Below are 21,096 nucleotides of genomic sequence, written 5' to 3' on the forward strand. Positions count from 1 at the left end.
ATTTACATATTTATCAATCCATTACAACAGTGGTTGTAGTTCTTCTATATCCTAAAATATTTACTATCGTTTACAGCGCATTACAATGAACATAATAAACGTGTAGTTAAAAATTATTTTCGTGTTTATAAAATAGTATTTTCAATTACTTACATCCATACAAAATTTACAATGACATTTCAGTTGCAGTGCTTTAATTTAAGCCATGAACACTGACAATTACAAAATCTTCTATCTCACACAGAAATTTTATACTTTATACTCTCGAGCACACACACACACACACACACACACACACACATACATACACACACACAATCAACAACTTTCAAAATGTAAATATCAATTTGTTCTACATCCACTTGCGAGTATATACGGTGAGTCACATAATTATTCGGATAGATAAGATTTCTGACTATGTACTGACGTAGTCGTGATATAATACGATGATAAATGTTTAATATTTATTTAACAAACAAAACACAATATGAGCACACTGTTAATTATCTTCAATTATGTTTAATATAATATATTAGTAAAATATTTTCATTAAACAAAACAAACATTTTTTGTGGGTTAAACAAAATTATTCGGACACACGGAAGGAGAAACAGGAAAACACGCTTGAAAAGCAACGAACAGAAATGTCAGTATCTGGTAGGCATCCCTTTCATTTTTAAAACCTCGGATAAACGATTTGGCATACTTTCTACCAATTTTCTGGTGTACACTGGCGATACGTTGGCCCATTCATGTTGAAGTCTCTCCTTGAGGTCTGCCTTCGAGATTATAGGTGTTTTCCTATCTTCTTTTTCCAACTTACACCACAGGTGCTCAATGACGTTCAAGTCTGGAGACTGCGGTGGAGGATGGAGCACTTTTGGGCAGTTGTACAATAACCATTCTTGTACTACGAAGGAAGTGTGCTTCGGGTCATTATCTTGATAAAACATAAAGTTACAAAGAATGCCCATAGTTTCAGCACTAGTCTTTAGATTTGACTTCAGAATGTCAAGGTAACGGTACCTGTCCATTGTCTGTTCGATGAAAGCCAATTTACCAACGCCTTGGGCCGACATGCAGCCCCAAACCATTACGTGACCACCCCCGTGCTTCACTGTTGCTTGCAAATTTTTCCCTCGGAGCTCCTCATTTGGTTTACGCCACACTGTTACCCTCCCATCTGATTCACAAATATTGAATTTACTCTCGTCAGTGAAAATTACCCGATTCCACCATGTCTGATCCTTTCCTAAGTGTTCCTTTGCGAACACCAGTCTTTGTGTCCTGTTTGGCTTACTTACAAATGGCTTTCTCCTGGCTACACGGCCATGATAGTTTGCCCTTCTGAGCATTCTTCGTATAGTTTCAGGATGACTATGCTTTCCACACTCCTCAGCTACCTCACCACCCACCATTGGAGCACTCATCTTTGTTTTTTTTAAATTTTCCTCACGATTACTGTCTCTTCTCTGGCGGAAAAAAAATCTTAGTCTCCCTGTATGACCGTGGGACTCGATCCTGTCTTCATCTTTAAATCGCTTAATAATATCTGCAACTGTACTTTTTTTCATTTTCAACATTGAGGCAATTGCACGGTAAGTTTTACCCTTAGCGTGGTGCCATATCACTAACTGACGTTGTTCAAATGAACTTTCCTTTCCTCTTCGCCCCATTTCTACATAGAAAATGTTCTTATATCACAACTTTGTTAATTCTTCTTCTTCTTTTTCTGACCCTATCAACTGGTAGTCGATTTTAGTCATCTTCCTGAGTTTTTTTAAAATTTTTTTTTATGAATTTAGTTCGCTATTCACTTATATTTCACAAGAATGAAAAAAAAACATCTATTGATATTTATTTATACTGTTTGTTAGATCGTCAAATTACATCTTCTTGCATATCCATGAAGAAGCCATATGGTGGGAGGAGTAGGGTCCGTGAGCAGGGCAGTAAGAGATGTAGGGAATGGAATTCTATTTCGACGTAAACCACTATATAATTTATCTCGTTCTCTGTCGAAATTGGGACATTGTAAAAAGAGATGTGTAGCATCTTGATTATCTTCTCCACATGCGCAGGCTTGTTTTGTTGTAATATGTAGTCGTGATAAATGATCATTAGTGCGAACATGACCTGTACGTAGACGTATTATAAAAGTAATAACTGATCTTGGAAAATTATATGGGTAGTACCAAGGTTTGTTTTGTGAATGTTCTGCAAACCATTTATATGTGTTGCCCGTGGATTGAAATTGTTCTATACACCACTGTTTCCATTTATCTTGAAGTTTATATTTAACTCTTGGAAGAAGGTCCGTGTATGGAAGTCTCGCAAGTGAGGTAGTTTCCGATGATCGAGCGGCTTTGGCATATGTGTCCACACGTTCATTTCCCGTGTTTACTTGGTGAGCCTTTACGTAACTAAACTGGACGTTGATATTTCTTCCATTAGCATACTGAGTTTGTTGGATTATAAGTATGATGAATAAAGGATGTTTACAAATCTGAGGATATGAGGAACTCAGCGCCATTAATACGCTTAAAGCATCTGTTATGATGAGAATTTTTGTGTAATTATTATGGATAGCGTATGTGAGAGCTTTATACAGGGTGTCATTTTAATGGCGCCCACGGACCACGGAAACGTATAGAGGACATCAAAACAAACAACTTTTCTCAGTAACATTTCTCTCGTTGGAGCGTCGTTTCGGCGCTACAGTCGTTCAAAAAAGCCCGTTTTGCCGCCTGAATGCTGGCAACCACACACAACATTTAATTGCATTTGTGACGTCATATCCCGTCGTGAAGCGATGCGTTACAGGGTTGCCAGGAACACACATTTTCTGTGAAAAATGACATAGCTACAATCAGCCACATTATGTACCGTAAAACAAAACGAGAAAACACGTTCTGCAACCTAACAGGAAATAAACAAACGATGCTAAAAATGGTAGAAAGGAAATAGAATTCAAATGGAAATGGTCATATCGAATTTTGTCTCAACTTAGATGTCAAATATTTGCAAATCTAGTTACCAAGTTGGCATCTACAATTTAGTCTATCCACTTCGTCCTTCTGATACTAGTTGTCTGTGACACACTGAACAGATGACAAAATAGAAATGAAAGAACTCAAAATTCCAAAGATAAGCAACACATAATATAATGTATATTCAGGGCATTATGAGGCAAGTGGCAAAAATGGTTAAAAATACAGGTATATAAATAGTAGTAAAACAAACTATCCGACGACTGTGTTTATCTACGCACCGGATACACATGTAATAGTTTGCAACTCTGAACAGGGCAGTATATTCGCTACTGATTCATCATTAGATTGTTACTGTGGTTGTACGTGTTTTAGCCGTAATGTAACAACGTGAACCTCAGATACTTCCGTTATCACCACATAGTACCACAAGGCATCTAGACACAAACCTGTAGATATCAACCTTGCAACGAGATTTGCAAATATTTGACATGTAGCTGGGCGTAAACAGCCACATGTAAGTTGTAAGTACAATAAAAGTTATTGTTGTTGATGTTTGAAATGTAGGCTGAGACAAAATCCGATATTGACTCTTCATTTTGAATACGTTTTTACCATTTCTCATATCGTTGGTTCACTTCCCCCTTCCCCTGAGATGACTGCTGATCTTCTGGCTGGTAGGCTATGATGTTCGGTGTACTGGACGCGTTTCTCGCTTCGTTTTACAGCTAATAATGTGGTTGTTAGTTTGTCATTTTTCACAAAACTTGTGTGTTCCTTGCAACCCTACCGTGCGCTGTTTCGCCGCAGGAAATGACGTCACAGATACGATCAAATGTTGTGTTGGGTTGCCAGCATCCAGGCGGCAAAATGGTCTTTTTTGAACGGCTGTAGCGTCGAATTGACGCACCAACGTGAAAAATGTTACTGAGAAAAGTTGTTTGTTTTGATGTCCTCTACACGAATCTGTGGTCCGTGGGCGCCATTAAAATGACACCCTGTATATTGCATAACTTTCTGCAGTGAAAATAGAAGTGTCAGGTGGTAAACGGAATTGTTTGTTTATATTTTGATCTGGAATGAAATAAGCACAACCCACACCGAGGCGGTCTTTGGATCCATCAGTATATATGATTAGGTGTGTTGGCCATTTCTCTTTATACATGATATGTCTTCCTAAATCCCTGAAATGGATATTGCATTGGGTATATAAGGGTATGTCTAATTGATAAATTAAAGGATGTTGGAAGGTAAAAGACTTTGCACGTGATTCCAGGTCTATGTATTGGCAATATACAAAATAAAAGAATGTGTGTTTAGGATCTATGGCTTTATTTTCTGTCCATTGTTTTTGTATTTCAAATAATTTATTGAATGGGTGCGTATGATTTTCCCAGGTTTTGAGCAGAAATTTTATTGTTAATTGGATCCGTCTATGTGTCAAACTAGTTTCTCTGCTTTCCATATATACACTGACATTAGGACAGGACTGCATGAGACCTAAGCAGGTCCTCAAAGCTTTTCTCTGTAGTATGTCTATTTTGTCTAAAAGACTTAATTTTGCACCCCCATAACTAAAGGCTGCATACTCAAAGTTTGATCGAAAACAATTCCTATAAAATATCAGTAAGATTTTGGGGTGGCCACCCCATTTAATTGTTGTGATACTGCGGAGTATATTTATTATTTTACGGCCTTTATTGATTAAATGCGTGATGTGTGTATTCCATGTGAATCGCCTGTCAAAATGTATACCTAAATATTTATGTGTTTCTATTACTGGGATATTAGAAATGTGTGGTATATTGTTAGGATGAGTATCCAATCGTTTATTATTAAAACAAATAATTTTTGATTTTGTTTCGCTGATGGATAATCCTTCTTTGAAAAACCACGCTCTTATGATGGCGATTAAATTCTGCATTGCTATTATACCTTGAGTAGCATCATCTGTAATGTTATAGAAACAGAAATCATCTGCATACTGAAGGGGATGAAATGGTAGAATTGGTAATGCATGTATCTCATTCGTATAGATATTAAATAAGAGAGGGCTCAGAGGTGAGCCTTGAGGTATGCCGATTGAAGTGGAACGAGGATCGCTTAGTTTGTCGGCGAACCATCCGAATATAATCCTGTTGGAATATAGATTCCACACAATTGTTGAAAGTTTTGGGTGTATATGAAGATTCTCTATTTTATGACAAAGATTATTTAAATTTATAGAATCATAAGCTTTTTCAATATCTATAAACAAACTGAAACAGTAGGAACGTGTAATTTTACTATTTTGAATTGCTGCTGTTAGAGTGGCTATAGCATCTTGACTACTAAGATTAGTTCGAAATCCAAATTGTGTGGAATGAAAAAAATTTTCACGTTCTAATAACCAGGATAGTCTATTTTTCAATGTGCGCTCAAATATTTTTTCCAAAACTGAAATTAGTACTATTGGTCTGTATGAGGATGCATGGTCCGGAGATTTGTTTGCTTTTAAAATTGGAACAACTACATGATTTTTCCATTCTAACGGAACTATGCCGGTTTGATATATATTGTTGTAATGTGAAACAAGAATATCTGTTCCGGTATTCGGTAAATGTGTTATGGCCTGGTACGGAATACCATCAAGACCTGGTGCTGTGTTTTTCACATTTTTAAGAATTGTTGTTAATTCCTCTCGGGTTACAGGTGGAAAATCTTTTGTAAATTTTGAAGGGAGATTCTCGTTATTATCATAATATAGGTGAACAGATGGTGGAGTTAATTGGGAGAGAAATTGATGTTGCCAACTGTCATCTATCGGTCTTTTTTGAGGAGAACGTGGTTTGCGTAAAGAATTGAATTTATGCCAAATATTTCGGGATGATTCCTGCATGTCTATCGAATTGCAGTAGTTAATCCATGCTTGTCGTTTGGTTTGTAAGTATATTTTTCGTGCTTGAGCTACGGACTTTTTCCATGATATGAGGTTTTCAGGATTGGGACATGAGGCATATTGTTTTTCTCTGATTTTTCTATTTGATTTTGCCTCTTCACATTCTGTCGTCCACCAATGTATCTTTGGAAACATTGTTTCACAATGAGTATTTTTACGCGAGGTTAGTATATCTAAAGCTTTAGTAATATATTGAAGTAGCAGTGAATAAGATATAGGCTGGGAGGAAGTAAGATGTTTTCTTAAAATAAAGGAATCTATTAATATTTTATATAATTCCCATTTTACATTGTTAGTTTTCCAGCGGAGAATTGGTAATTGGACGGGGGGAAAAAGTTGGCTTGGTAAAAATTGGGCACGAATATATATGGGAAAATGATCGCTACCATGGAGTTCATCCTCTATGAACCACTGAAATTGAGGGAATAATGAGTCCGATGTTATAGTTAGATCAATTGATGTTGGATTACTTCCATTTCGAGGTATATGTGTTGGTGATCCATCATTTAAAACGATGAAAGAGTTGTCGTCCATCCAATCCACTATACTAGTGCCAAGTCTATCTGCTGTATGCATACCCCAAGCATCGTGATGCCCATTAAAGTCCCCGACAATTAAATAAGGACTGGGTATGTTGAATGTTAAAGCTTGTAAATCAGTTTGTTTTATATTTTGAGAATTGTAATTGGAAGGAATATACACATTGATTATCGTAATTTTATATCCTGCTATGTAAATTTGGATTGCTCTTGCTTCTACTTTATAATTCTGGAATAGTTTTTTATGTTTATGTAATTGTATTTCCTGGTAGGCTACCTTTTCATGGACATATATACCAATTCCCCGTTCCGTATCTTTGTATGGAGGTCCTATACAATGATAATGGGAAATTCTATATATTTCTTGCTGACGACCCTTAGTTTGTTAAACAAAACGCGATCGTAATTGCTATAGAAACCTACAGGAAACCAGAGTTAATATATATGAACAGAGTATCAATCAATCCGTAAATCGAAATTGTCACTGTATCGCAAACTTACGTTAACATGTACTATGTGTCCGAATAATTTTGTGGCACTATTTTTGCAACGGTAGGGATTCGTCCTTCGTTACATTGTTGCTGCTGTTCGTTTTTATAACTTTTTATCGTCCAATTTTGTGCTAAACATGACATTTTTTAAACGAAAATCAACTTCAAAGCTGTACACAGATTTCACTCCCTTCCCGCTCTTAAACGTTAGAATAATTATGTGACTCACTGTATATTAAAATTTTACTGTGGTAGATTTATCATTGTAAATTTTTAACTACTTTAGATGTATAGGCTTATTATTCTTTTCTGTGTGAACCTGTAAAGTACGCATTTCTTATTTAGGTAAGAATAATAATAACTTAATTATATTTTTCAGCGGTCTTCTGCTGTCTTATCTGTATTTCAAGCGAACTCCCAGCACAGAGGATGAAAAGAGTAGCTGTTCGAAAATTAGATCTCACTGCTCAGACTATTTTACGCAGTTCATTCGCAGAGTTCTCAGGTAACTAACGATTCACTGCATGTTTCTACTTATGATGATATTCTATCTTTTTAAGAATGTAAGATACCACAGCATGACAGAAGAGAAATTTAGCATTAAAACACCGTTCCCATAGCAATGATTATGAGTTCAATATTAGACTCTTCAGTAAACAATATACAGGGTGTACATAAAATAATAGAGCGGTATCAACATTTTTTTATTACTCGACGGGGTATGAGAATAAATGTTACATTGGATGAAAGAAGAACTGCTCAAGTGTGTGCAACTTACACTACAAGTATTGAATCTGCGATCCCTTGGTGACACGGTATACAGCAGTCGGAAGTCCATCCATTTCCTGCGACACTCGTGTCAGCATGTCTGATGGGATGGACTGATTGGCTGAAATAAACCTGTTTCTCAATTCAGGGAGATCGGTCGATAGTGGTGGCACTTATACATGGTATTTCACAAATCCCCAAAGGAAGAAATCACATGGGGTGCAGTCAGGTGAACGTGGCGGCCACGGTTGATAAGCAGAATGTATCTGCTGGGGAGTCGCTATTTCTCGACAGTGGCGTCTCCGACGGCAGTGAGGGAAAGTACAAGTTCGCGGGCAATAAAAAGATCTTTCACAGTTCTTCTTTCATCCAACGTAACATTTCATCTCACACCCTGTCGCTACTAGAAATAAAAAAAATGTTGAAACTGCTATATTCATTTCTTATATTTGAAATGAATTTATAGTTTGATACTCGTGATGTTTTTAATAATCAAAATAGATAAGCTAAGATGGGTTATGTCGGAACAATGTCTGCGCAATACAAGTTCATAATTTTACAGAGGTATGCAAAAAATTGCTTACACTAGCATTACCAAGTTCTGCCTGGTACAGATTTTGCTGGTTAGTACCTTAAAAATGCACATATCTTCTACAGTCATGACTATCAGTCATCAGATGATGATTGGTACAAGTGAATATTTATCTTATCTGAAAAAGAAACAACAGAAAAACTAAATATGTAGACAAATGTCCCGTATACGTTTTATAGGGTTGATATTTATCTACCAAGCATGAATGTTCGTTCAAATACATATATTTTTTGAACATGCCACCACATTGTATTGAATCGTAATGGAGTATCTGGGCTATAGCCTAGCCTTTGTACAAGTGCTGATATTTTCACACAATGTCTTGATGTCTTGCAAATCCCATTCATATTATTCTTTCGTCTTTCAGGCTGACTCTCCCCTACTTTGTTCTTCTGGTATTAGCTGAGGTGAGCAGCAAGGTGTTCCGAGAATACACAGTCCTCGTGCACAATAATGACTACAGAACATGTCCCAAGTATTGGTGGAGGAATCTCCTGTATATATCAACATTCTATCCAAAAGACGAAATGGTGAGTTCTCTACTTCACCAACAGTGTAGTCATTTCAAAGCATGATATAAACTTTAGAAAATTTTTCTCATCTTAATAGAAGCTGCCTTTTGTCTACTTCCGAGACAACGAACCCTATTAAACAAACAAAACTTAATAATGAATAAAGCGTGTTTCAAAAAGAATATACGTATTTCGCATGCATATATTTATTAAACTTTAAGACATTCGAAGATGAAACTACACACACATACTTACGAACCTCTCAAGTTCAGATTACAGATGTTCAATATGTCCTCCAGCAGTGACACGAACAATATCACATCGATACTCAAATTCCTCCCATACTTGGGCAAGCATGTCCTTCGTCACTGATGTTACGGCAGTACGGATCCGGTTTTTCAACTCTTACAGGTTCTGTGGGAGTGGTGGTACATAAACATTGTCTTTAATTAAACCCCACAGGAAGAAGTCACAGGGTGTCAAATCCGGTGACCGTGGAGCCCAGCTGATACATGCTAAGTCGCCATCTCCTTGACGACCAATCCAACGGTTCGGTAGAGTTTCATTCAGATAATCACGCACTTGGCGACTCCAGTGAGGGGGTGCCCCGTCTTGTTGAAAAATGAAGTTGTCTTCGTGCAGCCTCGGAAACAACCAGTTTTGTAACATAGAGAGATACTGCTGACCGTTAACCGTGTTTCCATCAAAGAAGAATGGGCTGTAAACAGATGATCGGGATATCGCGCAAAACACATTCACTTTGGGCGAATCTCGTACATGTTCAATGAATGCATGTGGGTTCTGTAGGCCCCAAATGAGAACATTATGTTTGTTTACCTGACCACTGACATGAAACGCAGCTTCATCACTAAACACGATGCGTTGTGCGAAAGTGTTGTCATTGTCAATAGCATCAAGAATCTCGTTACAAAATGCCACACGTTTGCGTTTGCCATCGGGACGCAGAGCTCGTAACAGCTGTACCTTGTACGGCTTCATAACCAGCCGACGTCTCAAAACACGCCAAATTGTTTTTGTAGGAAGTTGTAACTCCCGACTGGCACGACGAGTTGATTTTAAAGGGCTACGTTGGAAAGCAGTTTGAATTCGTGCAACATTTTCTTCAGGAACACAAGGGCGGCCAGGACTCTTTCCTTTACATACACATCCTGTATCTACAAACTGTCGATACGATCTGCGAATGTTCCACCCATTCGGAGGATCAATTTGGTACCTCAACCTGAAACGTCTTTGCACTGTAATCACGGAATTGCACTTCGCAAACTCGAGAACACAAAATGATTTCTGCTGCGGAGTAGCAATTTCAAACAACTGACGGTTACCAAGCAAAACGAACACAACTGACATCTAGCAGCTATTATATAAACTAGACTATGTATTCGTTTCTCTAATAGCCGAGCCGGGGCGCAGCAATCAATAGTTTGGACAAAATAATACTTTGTAATACGTATATTCTTTTTGAAACACGCTGTATATTGAAATGAAATAACGTTTCAAGAGGAATAATTTAAAAGAAACCGCATCATTCTAGAAAAAATAGTTTGCACAGAAGAGCCATTTATTTGAACAAGCTGAGAAATTCAATATGCGAACTTATTTTCTCAAAATGGCGGCAAATCCGCAACGGGATTTTTTAAACTTTCTTGTGGATAACAGGAGAACTATCTAAACATATTCAAATCTTTGTAATCTTGAATTTCTGTATTGGCCTATTTTTGAACTAATTGTACTGGACTGCTGGATAGCCCAATTGACTAACCGATTTTCCAGTATGTATAGTTAATTATATATTTATGAATTATAATATTCGACAGGGGCGTCGCTACCGCGGTGGGGTCTAGTCCACCTCAAAATAATATTAGCCCATTCTGCTCACCCAAATAGCATGCATGGAAAATGTTCAAATCATTGTAAAGTACGGCCGGCGTTAATTCCGACCTTCAATAGAACAAGAGCGCGGGAACGTTTCAAGAAAGCGCTAATTTAATTAGCTGCTTCGAACGCCTGCTGTGACGTGTTAGGAACATGTGACAAATCACGGCGCCTACTTTCCCCATTGACTCAAAACCTGGGTGAAAGGGGAAGGTTCACACCGGAAACTACAATGATCCTGATTATAGTAGAGCGAAAATCAAGTAACACGTGCAGAAGGATAAGGGGTGAGAGAGAGAGAGAGAGAGAGAGAGAATGAAAGGGATATCATCAATACAGATAAAGAAAAAGGCAAGAAAGAAAGAGAACAGATATACAAAAGTAGAAAAAAAAGAGAGAAAAGCAGATAAATAAAAAATAGAGAAAGAACAAAAGAGGCAGAAGAAATAAAGGGAGACAATGCCACAGAGGATGAAGGGGAGAAAGGAATAGGAAGTTTAGAAGCTTAGCAGCTATTTTAGAGCTTATCCGAAAATATTGTGTCCACCCTTGACTCAACCTTAACAAAATTCTTTCTTCACATCACTGAAACTTGAAAAAGTTAAAATTTAGTAGTTATATTGAATATTTAGAAAGTTTTACAGAAATATAGAAAATATTTTTCTTGTTCTTATTTTCTGTGGTTGCTTGGGGAAAAAAATAACAGCTTTATAACACAGTTTAAAAATACACAATGTTATAGCCTTCAATTTTACATCTCATTTGTAAAAAAAAAATGGTGTTACGGGTTGGCACTATTTACACTCGGACACTCTATTTGAAGTAAACAAACAATTGGTCAATCACTGCATCCCATAAATCTTACATATTATACGTATGATAATCATGCTCAGGGGATCTCACTTCACGCCAAAGGTTCCGGGTTCGAATCCTGGCCTGGGCTTGGTGTTGTTTGTGAGCGTCCCTTTATCAATTATACCATCATCCTGATCTTCGCGATTAGCCAAAAGGAGCACAAAAAGGCAAGAAAAACAATCCAAATCAACAAAAGTAATCACGAATGAATTTCGATTCTTTATTGTTTTTCGTTTGTTCACTCATGTTAAACTCAATTTATGCGATATATTTAATGACATAGTAGAGGGACATAAATTTCAGTCATTTTCGTACTAATATATAATAATTACAACTGAGCGTGTTATTTCTGCATTAACAAAAGCAAAAAGATCACTTAAAGAAAACCATACACTAAGTAATGATTTACGAAATAACCACGTATAACAATCTATGATGTCGTATAAACAATAGTACCATCTACTGGTATAATTTTCAATGTAATGGGTGAAAGTAAAATGGATGTAAATGTGAAAGCAATTTAATTGAGAAAATCTGTTGATATCGTGAAGGAAATGTTTATGTAAATCTGGAAGAGAATAATGAATGTGGAATATACCATTTATGTCTTTGCTTCATCAATACTCTGCTGCAGTTAAATTTTGATCAAGGGCCAAGTAATGTAAGTGGCTACAATATACTTATTATTTGTTATTACTAGAGAACGGATTTTAAGGTGCAAAATTATGGTCGGGAAAGGAAAAAGAATTGTGAAATTGTTTTCGAAAAGGTGCTGATAGAATACCTTCATTCAGATCTAAATCAGAACATTGTTTATTCAACACAATAGCAAATAATATAATTTATGGTAAACATGGTGTAATTTATATTATAGCATTTTATAGCTTTCGTTCTGCTCTACAAAATGAGACTATAGGATTTTATGTAGTTGCTCAAGAAGAGTGAATGCAAATCATTTATTTTCTTGTCCACCATTTTTTAACAAAACATTAAAGAAATGATCGAAAACATTTGTTCAATCATCAAATAGGGGGTAAATAGGGCCTCCCCGATGGCGCAGTGGTAGCGTCTTTGCCTTGTAATCAAGGGGTCCCGGGTTCAATACCCGGTGGAGGCACATAGTGGTTCGGATCCCACTTTAAACTGTAGGTCCAGTCCCGATTAGCCTTACTGTGCATAAAGTGGACTTAAAACACCAAATCAATCCAATCCAATCCAAATAGGGGGTAAAAAAGGGATAAATGTGCTAATCTCACGAAAAAGTGCAAAAAGGTGTAACGAAGTGTGTTCCTTTTACTTGATTTCATGTCCTAAAATACAGATCTCAAACGATTGGTATGAAAACAGCTATATTTTTGGAAAGATGCTGCACATTAAAATACGTTCTCTATTACCCGTAGTTTAAAACAACTTGCACAATCTTACACAATCTCTATCTGGTCTACTGTAAGATGAACGGTTTGTTTAATTCTATCTTCTTTTTTTCAGTGTGTGTTATGGACGTGGTATCTGTCAAACGACACTCAATACTTCGCCGTTGCGCTTGCTCTTCTAATGATTGGAGTCTAGTAAGTATCATATATCTTTGGAAAGGGGTCACGTTTAAGCAGTGGCGAACGTTCCATATATCCAGAGGTAGCCCGCGCTTTTCCTGTCTAGGGGTGGGTGGTCAGCTGATGAATCAAACACCCAAAGCACCACCATCGAGATGTCTTTCCTCACGAATAGTAGCTATGTAAAAGTTGTGGTAAATTATAGGTTGGGTACATAGGTATAGTTAGAAATATGTGCAATATATGTGGGAATCGAACCCCTGACCTCTTGATGGTAAGACAACATCGTTGCCACGACGTCATCTAGGAGGTTACGTAATTTCATTTCAATGACAACACATTGCAAAATGAAATGGGTATAAGGGAAGAATGGCGTGTAGCTTAAACTCCAGAATTTCAAATTATACTCTATCCCGGGAATCTCTGCAGCAAAGGCTACGCATAACATTCGAGAAGGGGAGAAAGCGAGTGGGAGGAGCGAAGCAATACACGCTGTTGCAAAGGTTGGTAACTGCAGTTGCTCTTCCCCCTCCACGCAATCCCTTTCCGTCGTACGTGTTCATTGGTCGAGCCCCCTTGCTTTCGCAGAGACTTGCTTCCGTTCGCTCGCTCCAGAGTACAGTTTCTTCTCTCGATCGGGGGGAGGGGGATACGAACGGCCTTAAACATGATCTCAAGGTGTCGTAGAGTCACAGAAAAAGACCCACAAAATTCTGAATTTGCTGGATCGAAAAAGTTAATAAAATATATTTACCGTTTCTTTTCTTCTTTCAGTTACTTCCGCTTCGTGGCTGGTGTGCTCATGGTTCTTCTTCTTAGTTCCTGGACTGTCACAGGATACATTGTATACGCGTACAATATCAGTGCAAGGTAAGAATAGGATATTCAAACAGTGTCGGATTAGAATTACGGGTTCCGGAGTTATGAAATAATTTCTCGGAAATGAGTGTCCTGGTTTTTGAATGAAACGTAATAGGTGGGTTTCATTATTATTATTATTATTTTCTTTTTGTGCGAGCCATAGGCTGTACGCACTACATATTTTTGATTTTTCTACACTATTTTATTACATTTAGTTCACTTTTAAGATGTTTTTTACTTTGTTCCCTATATACACATTCTTCCCCTCCCTCGGCAGTTCTTCTTCCAGTCTTTCTTCCTTCCTCCTCTCCCCACTTCTCTTTTCCTGCACTCTCACCAAAACACGCATATATTTTGCTTTACACACACTTGCAATATAAAGATGGCTCGTCTGGAGCATGATCACTCATTTCGCTGCCTTCTCTAATAGCTTCCCCCGCCGTTCTCTTACTTCTCCTAGGTATTTCCCTACTTGCTGCCCCGCTTCCTTTATCTTTATTCTGTCGTCTACCACTTCTATCACCTCCCTCCCTGTTAAGTTTTTCATCCATTTGTCCCTTAGGTCACGTGTAGAATGGCAGTTCAGTAGGATATGCTTGTCCGTCTGCTCCCCCTCGCACAAAGGACATATCGTTTCCCCTGCTTCGTTTCTCGTTCTTAGTTGTTGCCATCCCCCTAATCTGAACCATGCCAGCGCGCCTCTTTCATTTTTCCCACAACCTGGATATATTTCGCTTTCCCCCATTCTCTTACTCTTAGATGTTCCCTGACTGAGGTCTTTGTTTGACAGTCTGCTATTATTTCTTGTCTGTCTATGTTGAGTAACCTGTCTCTGATTTGATTTTCTGTTGAGATGCTCCCCCTTCCTCCCTCTTCCCATACACAACCCATTCCGCTATTATATAAGATATTTTTCACTGCCAGACCCCAGCTGTAAACGTTTTCCTCCCTTGTCTGTATTTCCAAACATTGTCCCCTCAGCGTAGTTTGGCCCGCTTGTGATAATCGCATCCAATATTTAACAACCCTCATCCGTGCTTGTACCGCATCTCTGTTCAGGCCCAATTCCTTGAGAATCCCGCAGTTGGCCGTGGCCTCTGCTTACGCCCATTACTCTCTTATAAAATTCTGTTTGTATGCCAATGTGACGTCAAGATTCGCACCGCCGCCATGTTCGCAGCCAAGCTCTTTGTCGTCTGCAAGAAAATATCCACCACGAAGCGTTCGTTACAATTGCGCCGTTACTGTACGTTTGTTGATAGGACTGTGCAAAATGTCGGTAACATTGCATAAAATTAATGACAATGTTGTGCTATCTGGAAATAGCGGTAATTTTTCATATGTTCAAACTCTTTGCGCAGTCGACAGAGAAAGATATGGAGTAAAAGCGAAGTTTTTTGTGAAGATCCATATGAACTGGACGATAACGAAATGAAAATGGGCCTACACCTTTTGCCAACTGTAGTTCACGCGTGTTTATTTACTTGACCCAGCTACCTGGAATCAATTTGTTTTAGTATTTATTAGTGGTTTGGATTATGCTTGAAATATTTACATCCAATACAGATTAACTGTAAATTCCACACCTCTTCCATTATCGCAACTCTTTCTTTTTAAAGTTTATTCAAGCGCTCTAATTTAAAATGTTGAGTTGATCGAAAACAGTAATTTCACTCCTTGCTTTAACAATTTCGGATATGCAGGCCTCCGTGGCGGAGTGATTAAAATAGCGCGCTACGATGCCAGGGGTCCCGTGTTCGAATCCCGGCCTGAGCATGGGTGTTCTTTGTGAGATTCCCTTAATCAATTTAATCATATCATCACTCATCCTCGACCGTCTTCACGATTAGTCAAAACTGGCAGAAAAACGAAGTAAAATAAATCAAATCAATCAATCAATTTGGGATACTTTGATATATGATTAATATGTTTTAACCAAGCAGTGCTTTTCTTTTCTGACAGTACGCCAAGCCTACTACCAGCACCTTTTCTCATGGATCGGATAACAGTAACAGTTCGTGTTAACGAACGAAAGATAAATAATCAAGTACAAACGTACAATTATCAGATGAATTTAACTTTGAATGTTATAATTTCTATCGTCAAACTTATCGGAAGTATCAGCATCTTTCTGTAAAAAAACAATGAAGTACTACTTGCAAGTATGATTAAACACACCAGTTCGATCCATTTGCACTAAAAGTCACAGAGAAAGAGCTAACATATGAGTTTACCTGAGAGGAAATGTTCACTCCACACTCTGTATTGTTTGCTTTGTTCATTAATGTTGGTACGATTTAATCTCGAAAACAAAAAAACATCGACAGAACAAAACATCGACAGTACAAAACATAGACAGTACAAAACATCGACAGCAAAAACATCGACAGAACAAAACATCGACAGTACAAAACATCGACAGCAAAAACATAGACGGCAATATCAGCCACACCAAAAACAAATAGGGCAAAAGCATCGCCACCAAAAAACATCGATCATTTGCTCTCTATGTTTTTGACGTCGATGTTTGTACTGTCCATGAAATGTAGACGATGTTTTTGATATCGATGTTTGTTCGTCGATGTTTTGACTTATAACCTCTATATACGTACCTTACCTTCCTCAGTCTTTCAATTTGTTGCTCTCTCTCTCTCTTCTCTCTCTCTCTCTCTCTCTCTCTCTCTCTCCCCTCTCTCTCTCTCTCTCTCTCTCTCTCACTCTCTCTCTCTCTCAGCCTCTTTGTACTTTGTTTTCTCCCCCTCTTTCTCCGTCTTCCTCTCCCTGTCTTACCCTTCTACATTTGTATTCATATTTTTCTGTGTCTCTTGTTCTTTCCGTCATTCGCCGACCTCGGTGGCGGAGTGGTTAGCACAATGCCAGGGGTCCTGGGTACGAATCCCGGCGTGGTCGTGAATGTTTGCGAGTGTCCATTCATCAATTTCATCATGTCATCACTCATCTCCATCTTCGCAATTAGCCAAAAGTGGCACAAAAGCGAAGTGAAATAAAAACAAAACAATCAACAACGCAAGGGACTCGAGTTTGAACCCCGGTATTCTTTATGAGTGGGCACAAGAAAGGGCATGGGTGTTACGTATGAGTGTTCCTTCATCAATTCCATAATATCATCACTAGGGCTCGGAAGTTGAAGACCTATAAATTGCCAAAAAAAAAAAAGACCCATAAAAATACCTAAAAATATCAAAAAAAGGATCTAAAAATATCAAAAAAAGGACCTAAAACGGAAAAAAGGACGTATAAATGTGATCCAAATGAATTAATAACTTCAGTTTTAATTAAATATTTAACGAATAAAAAATAAAAAATTCTGGTGGTATGGAACACACAGTGCGAAAAAACTATATAAATGAAATGTATCTTCTTTCAGTCCAAAAATTGTTTTTCTCTCGTCTCAGGGATGGTTCAAATATATTTAGTTATCTCTTTTTTTATTTCTTGACTACAGAAAGGATGTTTAAGAGGTGATGAACTGATGATGATTCGAATTGAGAATGGGCAGTAAAAACGTAGTCGAAAGAAGGTGAAGTTGCAAAAAAAAGCCGTTAAGACCTAAAAAAGGCTAAAAAAAGGACCAATAAGCCAAAAAACTCCGAAAAAGGCAAAAAAGGACAAATAAAACCCACCTTTTTCTGGCCTACAATGACCCAAAATGAACATATATTATGTTGGGCCTCGTCTTCGGACACTAGGGGAAAAAAAATGATTTTTCCTCAACTTACGAGCCCTAATCATCACATATCCTCATCTTCGCGATTAGCCAAAAGCGGCAGAAAAGCGAAGTAAAATAAACCAAATCAATCAATTCCTTCTTGCATAGCTCTCTTTTTCTCTCCCTCTCTCTTTCTCTTTATCATTCTCCATAAGTTTGTTTCACTGTCTCTCTTCCTGAATCTTTGTTTTTTCTCTCTCTATACTTGTCTCGCTCCTTTTCTGACGCTCCCCCCCCCTCTCTCTCTCTCTCTCTCTCTCTCTCGTCATTCTTGCGAACACATAAGCTGAGCGTGCAATTTTTCACTTGTAGCTTGTGCAAACGAAAAATCGAACGGCTAAAAAAATAATAAAAAGCAGCAGACAGCTTTTGAAGCTAATAATCATCACAAACCTAACCCAACCTAACGTGCTGATTGGTTACTTCCAAGTGACGTGCGTCACTTCGTGTGAAATCGTCCTAACGTTTAGTTTCCATTTCTAGTCACGAAGTTGTTTCGCAAGATCGCGGAAGATGGCGCTGCCGTGCAGCAGTGAGACATCTACGGCAAAGGTGTCAACTACGTGCGCTGTAGGATTGACCTGTACCTGACCCTCCTCACTTCGAACACTGGATATAGGAGAACAAATCTTGCCATTGTTACATTACGTGAGGCATGCAACACAATTTAATTTCAGTAAACTGAAAATGATACCGTATTTCTTCGAATATAAGGCGCACTTTTCTTTGTCAGGTTTTGCATGTTGAAAATTTAGGTGCCCCATGTATTCGATGGAGTCTTGGAGCCGGGTGTATATGTATACATATACGACGGTATCAGTAGTATTTGCAAATTTCAATAATAAAGTTTCTTTCCCTTGATGATTACCGAAATATCGGTATTGATAAAAATCACCCTCAACAAAATTCTTCTTTATTGTAGTATTGTTAAGGTAAGTGTAACAATGATGTAACAACAATGTAAATGTAATACCAGTGGCGGCGATTGGGTTCCAAAACTGGGGGGGTGGGTAAGGAAAGTTTATTTTCCTTGGGTATATAAGGTTTCGCATAACGCGGGAGGAAAAGTTGCAAAAAAGTGAGGTGCAACACCCCCCACGCCCTCCGAATCTCCGCCACTGTGTAATACTATACAGTATTGTTCTAATACAGTACCAGTATTACAGGTGAGCATTTTCTCTCATAAGCTGAAGCAATATTTAAAGTGCGCATTACATTCGATGGCGTCTCAAATTCGAAAAAAATACCTAATATTTTTTAAATTAATAAGAGAGTTAGGCTATGTAGTATTGTTGTATTGCAGTATCAAGTCTACTGGTTTGGGAATTCTCTGACTATGTGGCAGATGCCCAGCATCAAAGAATTCTGCATTCTTATTAGTATTTATATTATTAAACATACAACATTTACAAAGAGTTATTTTATCCCGCAGGCAAGATGCTCAAATATCTAACTACGATTTGCTGTTTGTGAAGCCGTGGACAAGAGTTCCACCATACATAATAGGGTTAATAGTTGGGTGGATTCTCTACAAGACGAAAGGAAAAATCAGGATTAATCAGGTAGGTCAAAACGAACATTAGAATTACAAATATAAAATATATTTTTGTAATGTTCAAATGTGAAACATCTGTTCGGCGAATGCGCGTTATGAAAACTGCTGAAGATTGGAAGAGAGGTATTTGTGATGTACGATGACATCACGGTGATTTCTCATCTCCTCCCCATGTTTGTATGTCATCATAGGCGCCGACTCCATGGGGCTTAGGGGGGCTCGAGCCCCCCCAATGTTAACGATGTGGGGGTAGAGCCCCCCAAATAATTTTGCTTAAGAGGATCTAATGTATTATTTTGCTTTACTTGTAAAGTTTACTCTGAATTGTGCAACATGAACTTAACTTTAAATAAACATTTGAAATGTTCTAGACCAGCAACTTTGGGGCGCTGAGACCGCTAAACCATCAACTTTGGGGGGGCTATGACCAGAGACAGCAAAACACATGACTTATTACTACTAAGTATATAATTATGAGTATTGTTAAAATTTTTACTAAAAAGAGTTTCAAAAGACGATGTGCATTAACTAGGTTAGTTCGGGCTACAAATGGCTCTCACATGACATTCAGAACGAGATCATTGATATGTTAGGGAGATCTGTTTTGCGCTCTGTGGTAGCATATATTAAAAGTCGGGAATATTTTGCTATTATGGTTGACGAAACTTGTGACGTATCCATTCGTGGACAATTAATATTCTGCATTCGAACTGTGAATAAACATTTTGATATTTTAAATGAATTCATGGGCTTTTATGAGATTCCGAACACTGATGCCAAAACTTAAAAATGGGAGAGAGAGTCATTTATTAATTTATTTCAGTGATCAGAGCCCCCACAATAATTTTGGTAAGTCGGCGCCCCTGTATGTCATGTATCTGAAAGTTTCGTTCGTGCTTCGCCATCCATATTGTGTGAAATGGGTGTTTCGTCTCTTTGGGAGTCACCGTGTATACTTCGATCATTTTCATTATTTTTATTCAATGGGTGACGGATTTTATCCTGTTTTCCGTCATGAAACACCACTGGTGGCTAATTCATGAAACACTTTCTATTTTGATAATTGTACAGTCACGGACACTTCTGGGTTATAACCAATTCCATTAACTTTCAATGGAATCGTTACAACACAGAAATGTCCATGACTGTAATACGGATGGCGATGTTCTGTGTTTCTCCATGCTTTTTCTTAACCTTCTTGAACATGTCCAAAGAATCTGATAAATATTCTGATGAACATAAAACATAAACTGGGCTATTGCATAGTTATTAAATATCAATTTTTATGGTTTATAGTTCTCTTTAAAGTGGAAGTTCTGTCCGTTAATATGTTTTTGCATCAGCTTATTATATATTGATATATTATATGCATATAATATAATGTATACTTATACATATATAATAGATTCATTTTTGGTTTTCTTAAATTTTTCACCGCAGGTTGTAAACCTAGTTGGATGGTTCGTCGTGTTTGTGGTGACTCTGAGCGTCGTCTTTGGCCCTAACAATATGGCGATCGAGATGAATCGGATTACTTCTGCAGTCTACGTAGCTTTGAGTCGATCAGCCTGGTCAATCGCCGTGTCTTGGACGATCGTTGCTTGCGTTGCCGGTTATGGAGGTAAGTTCAGTGTGCAAGGATTATTAAATCTGGATAATTATGCACTAAAGCATTAAAATATTTCTATATAGCTATATTTATTTAAAAATTCAAAACTATGCACTTAACCACTTAAAAAGTAAGAAATATTAGCTGATGGGGGCTACATCCAGTCCCGAAATGTTGAGAAAATCAACATTTTCCAATGAAAGCAGGAAA

General features: G+C 37.8%; 1 protein-coding gene across 1 annotated transcript in view; it reads left to right on the forward strand.

Moving 5' to 3' along the window:
- Positions 1-21,096, forward strand: part of LOC145991470 (nose resistant to fluoxetine protein 6-like) — a 47,378-nt gene that overhangs the window by 23,627 nt on the left and 2,655 nt on the right. The window contains exons 7-12 of the mRNA XM_083127477.1: positions 7,338-7,463; positions 8,686-8,848; positions 13,067-13,146; positions 13,906-14,001; positions 19,155-19,284; positions 20,718-20,898. Coding sequence (XP_082983603.1) covers positions 7,338-7,463; positions 8,686-8,848; positions 13,067-13,146; positions 13,906-14,001; positions 19,155-19,284; positions 20,718-20,898 — 776 coding nt within the window. The remainder of the gene's footprint in view (positions 1-7,337; positions 7,464-8,685; positions 8,849-13,066; positions 13,147-13,905; positions 14,002-19,154; positions 19,285-20,717; positions 20,899-21,096) is intronic.

This window comes from Lepisma saccharinum, chromosome 8 (assembly GCF_977018435.1).
Source record: "Lepisma saccharinum chromosome 8, izLepSacc3.1, whole genome shotgun sequence".
NCBI classification, from domain to species: domain Eukaryota; kingdom Metazoa; phylum Arthropoda; class Insecta; order Zygentoma; family Lepismatidae; genus Lepisma; species Lepisma saccharinum.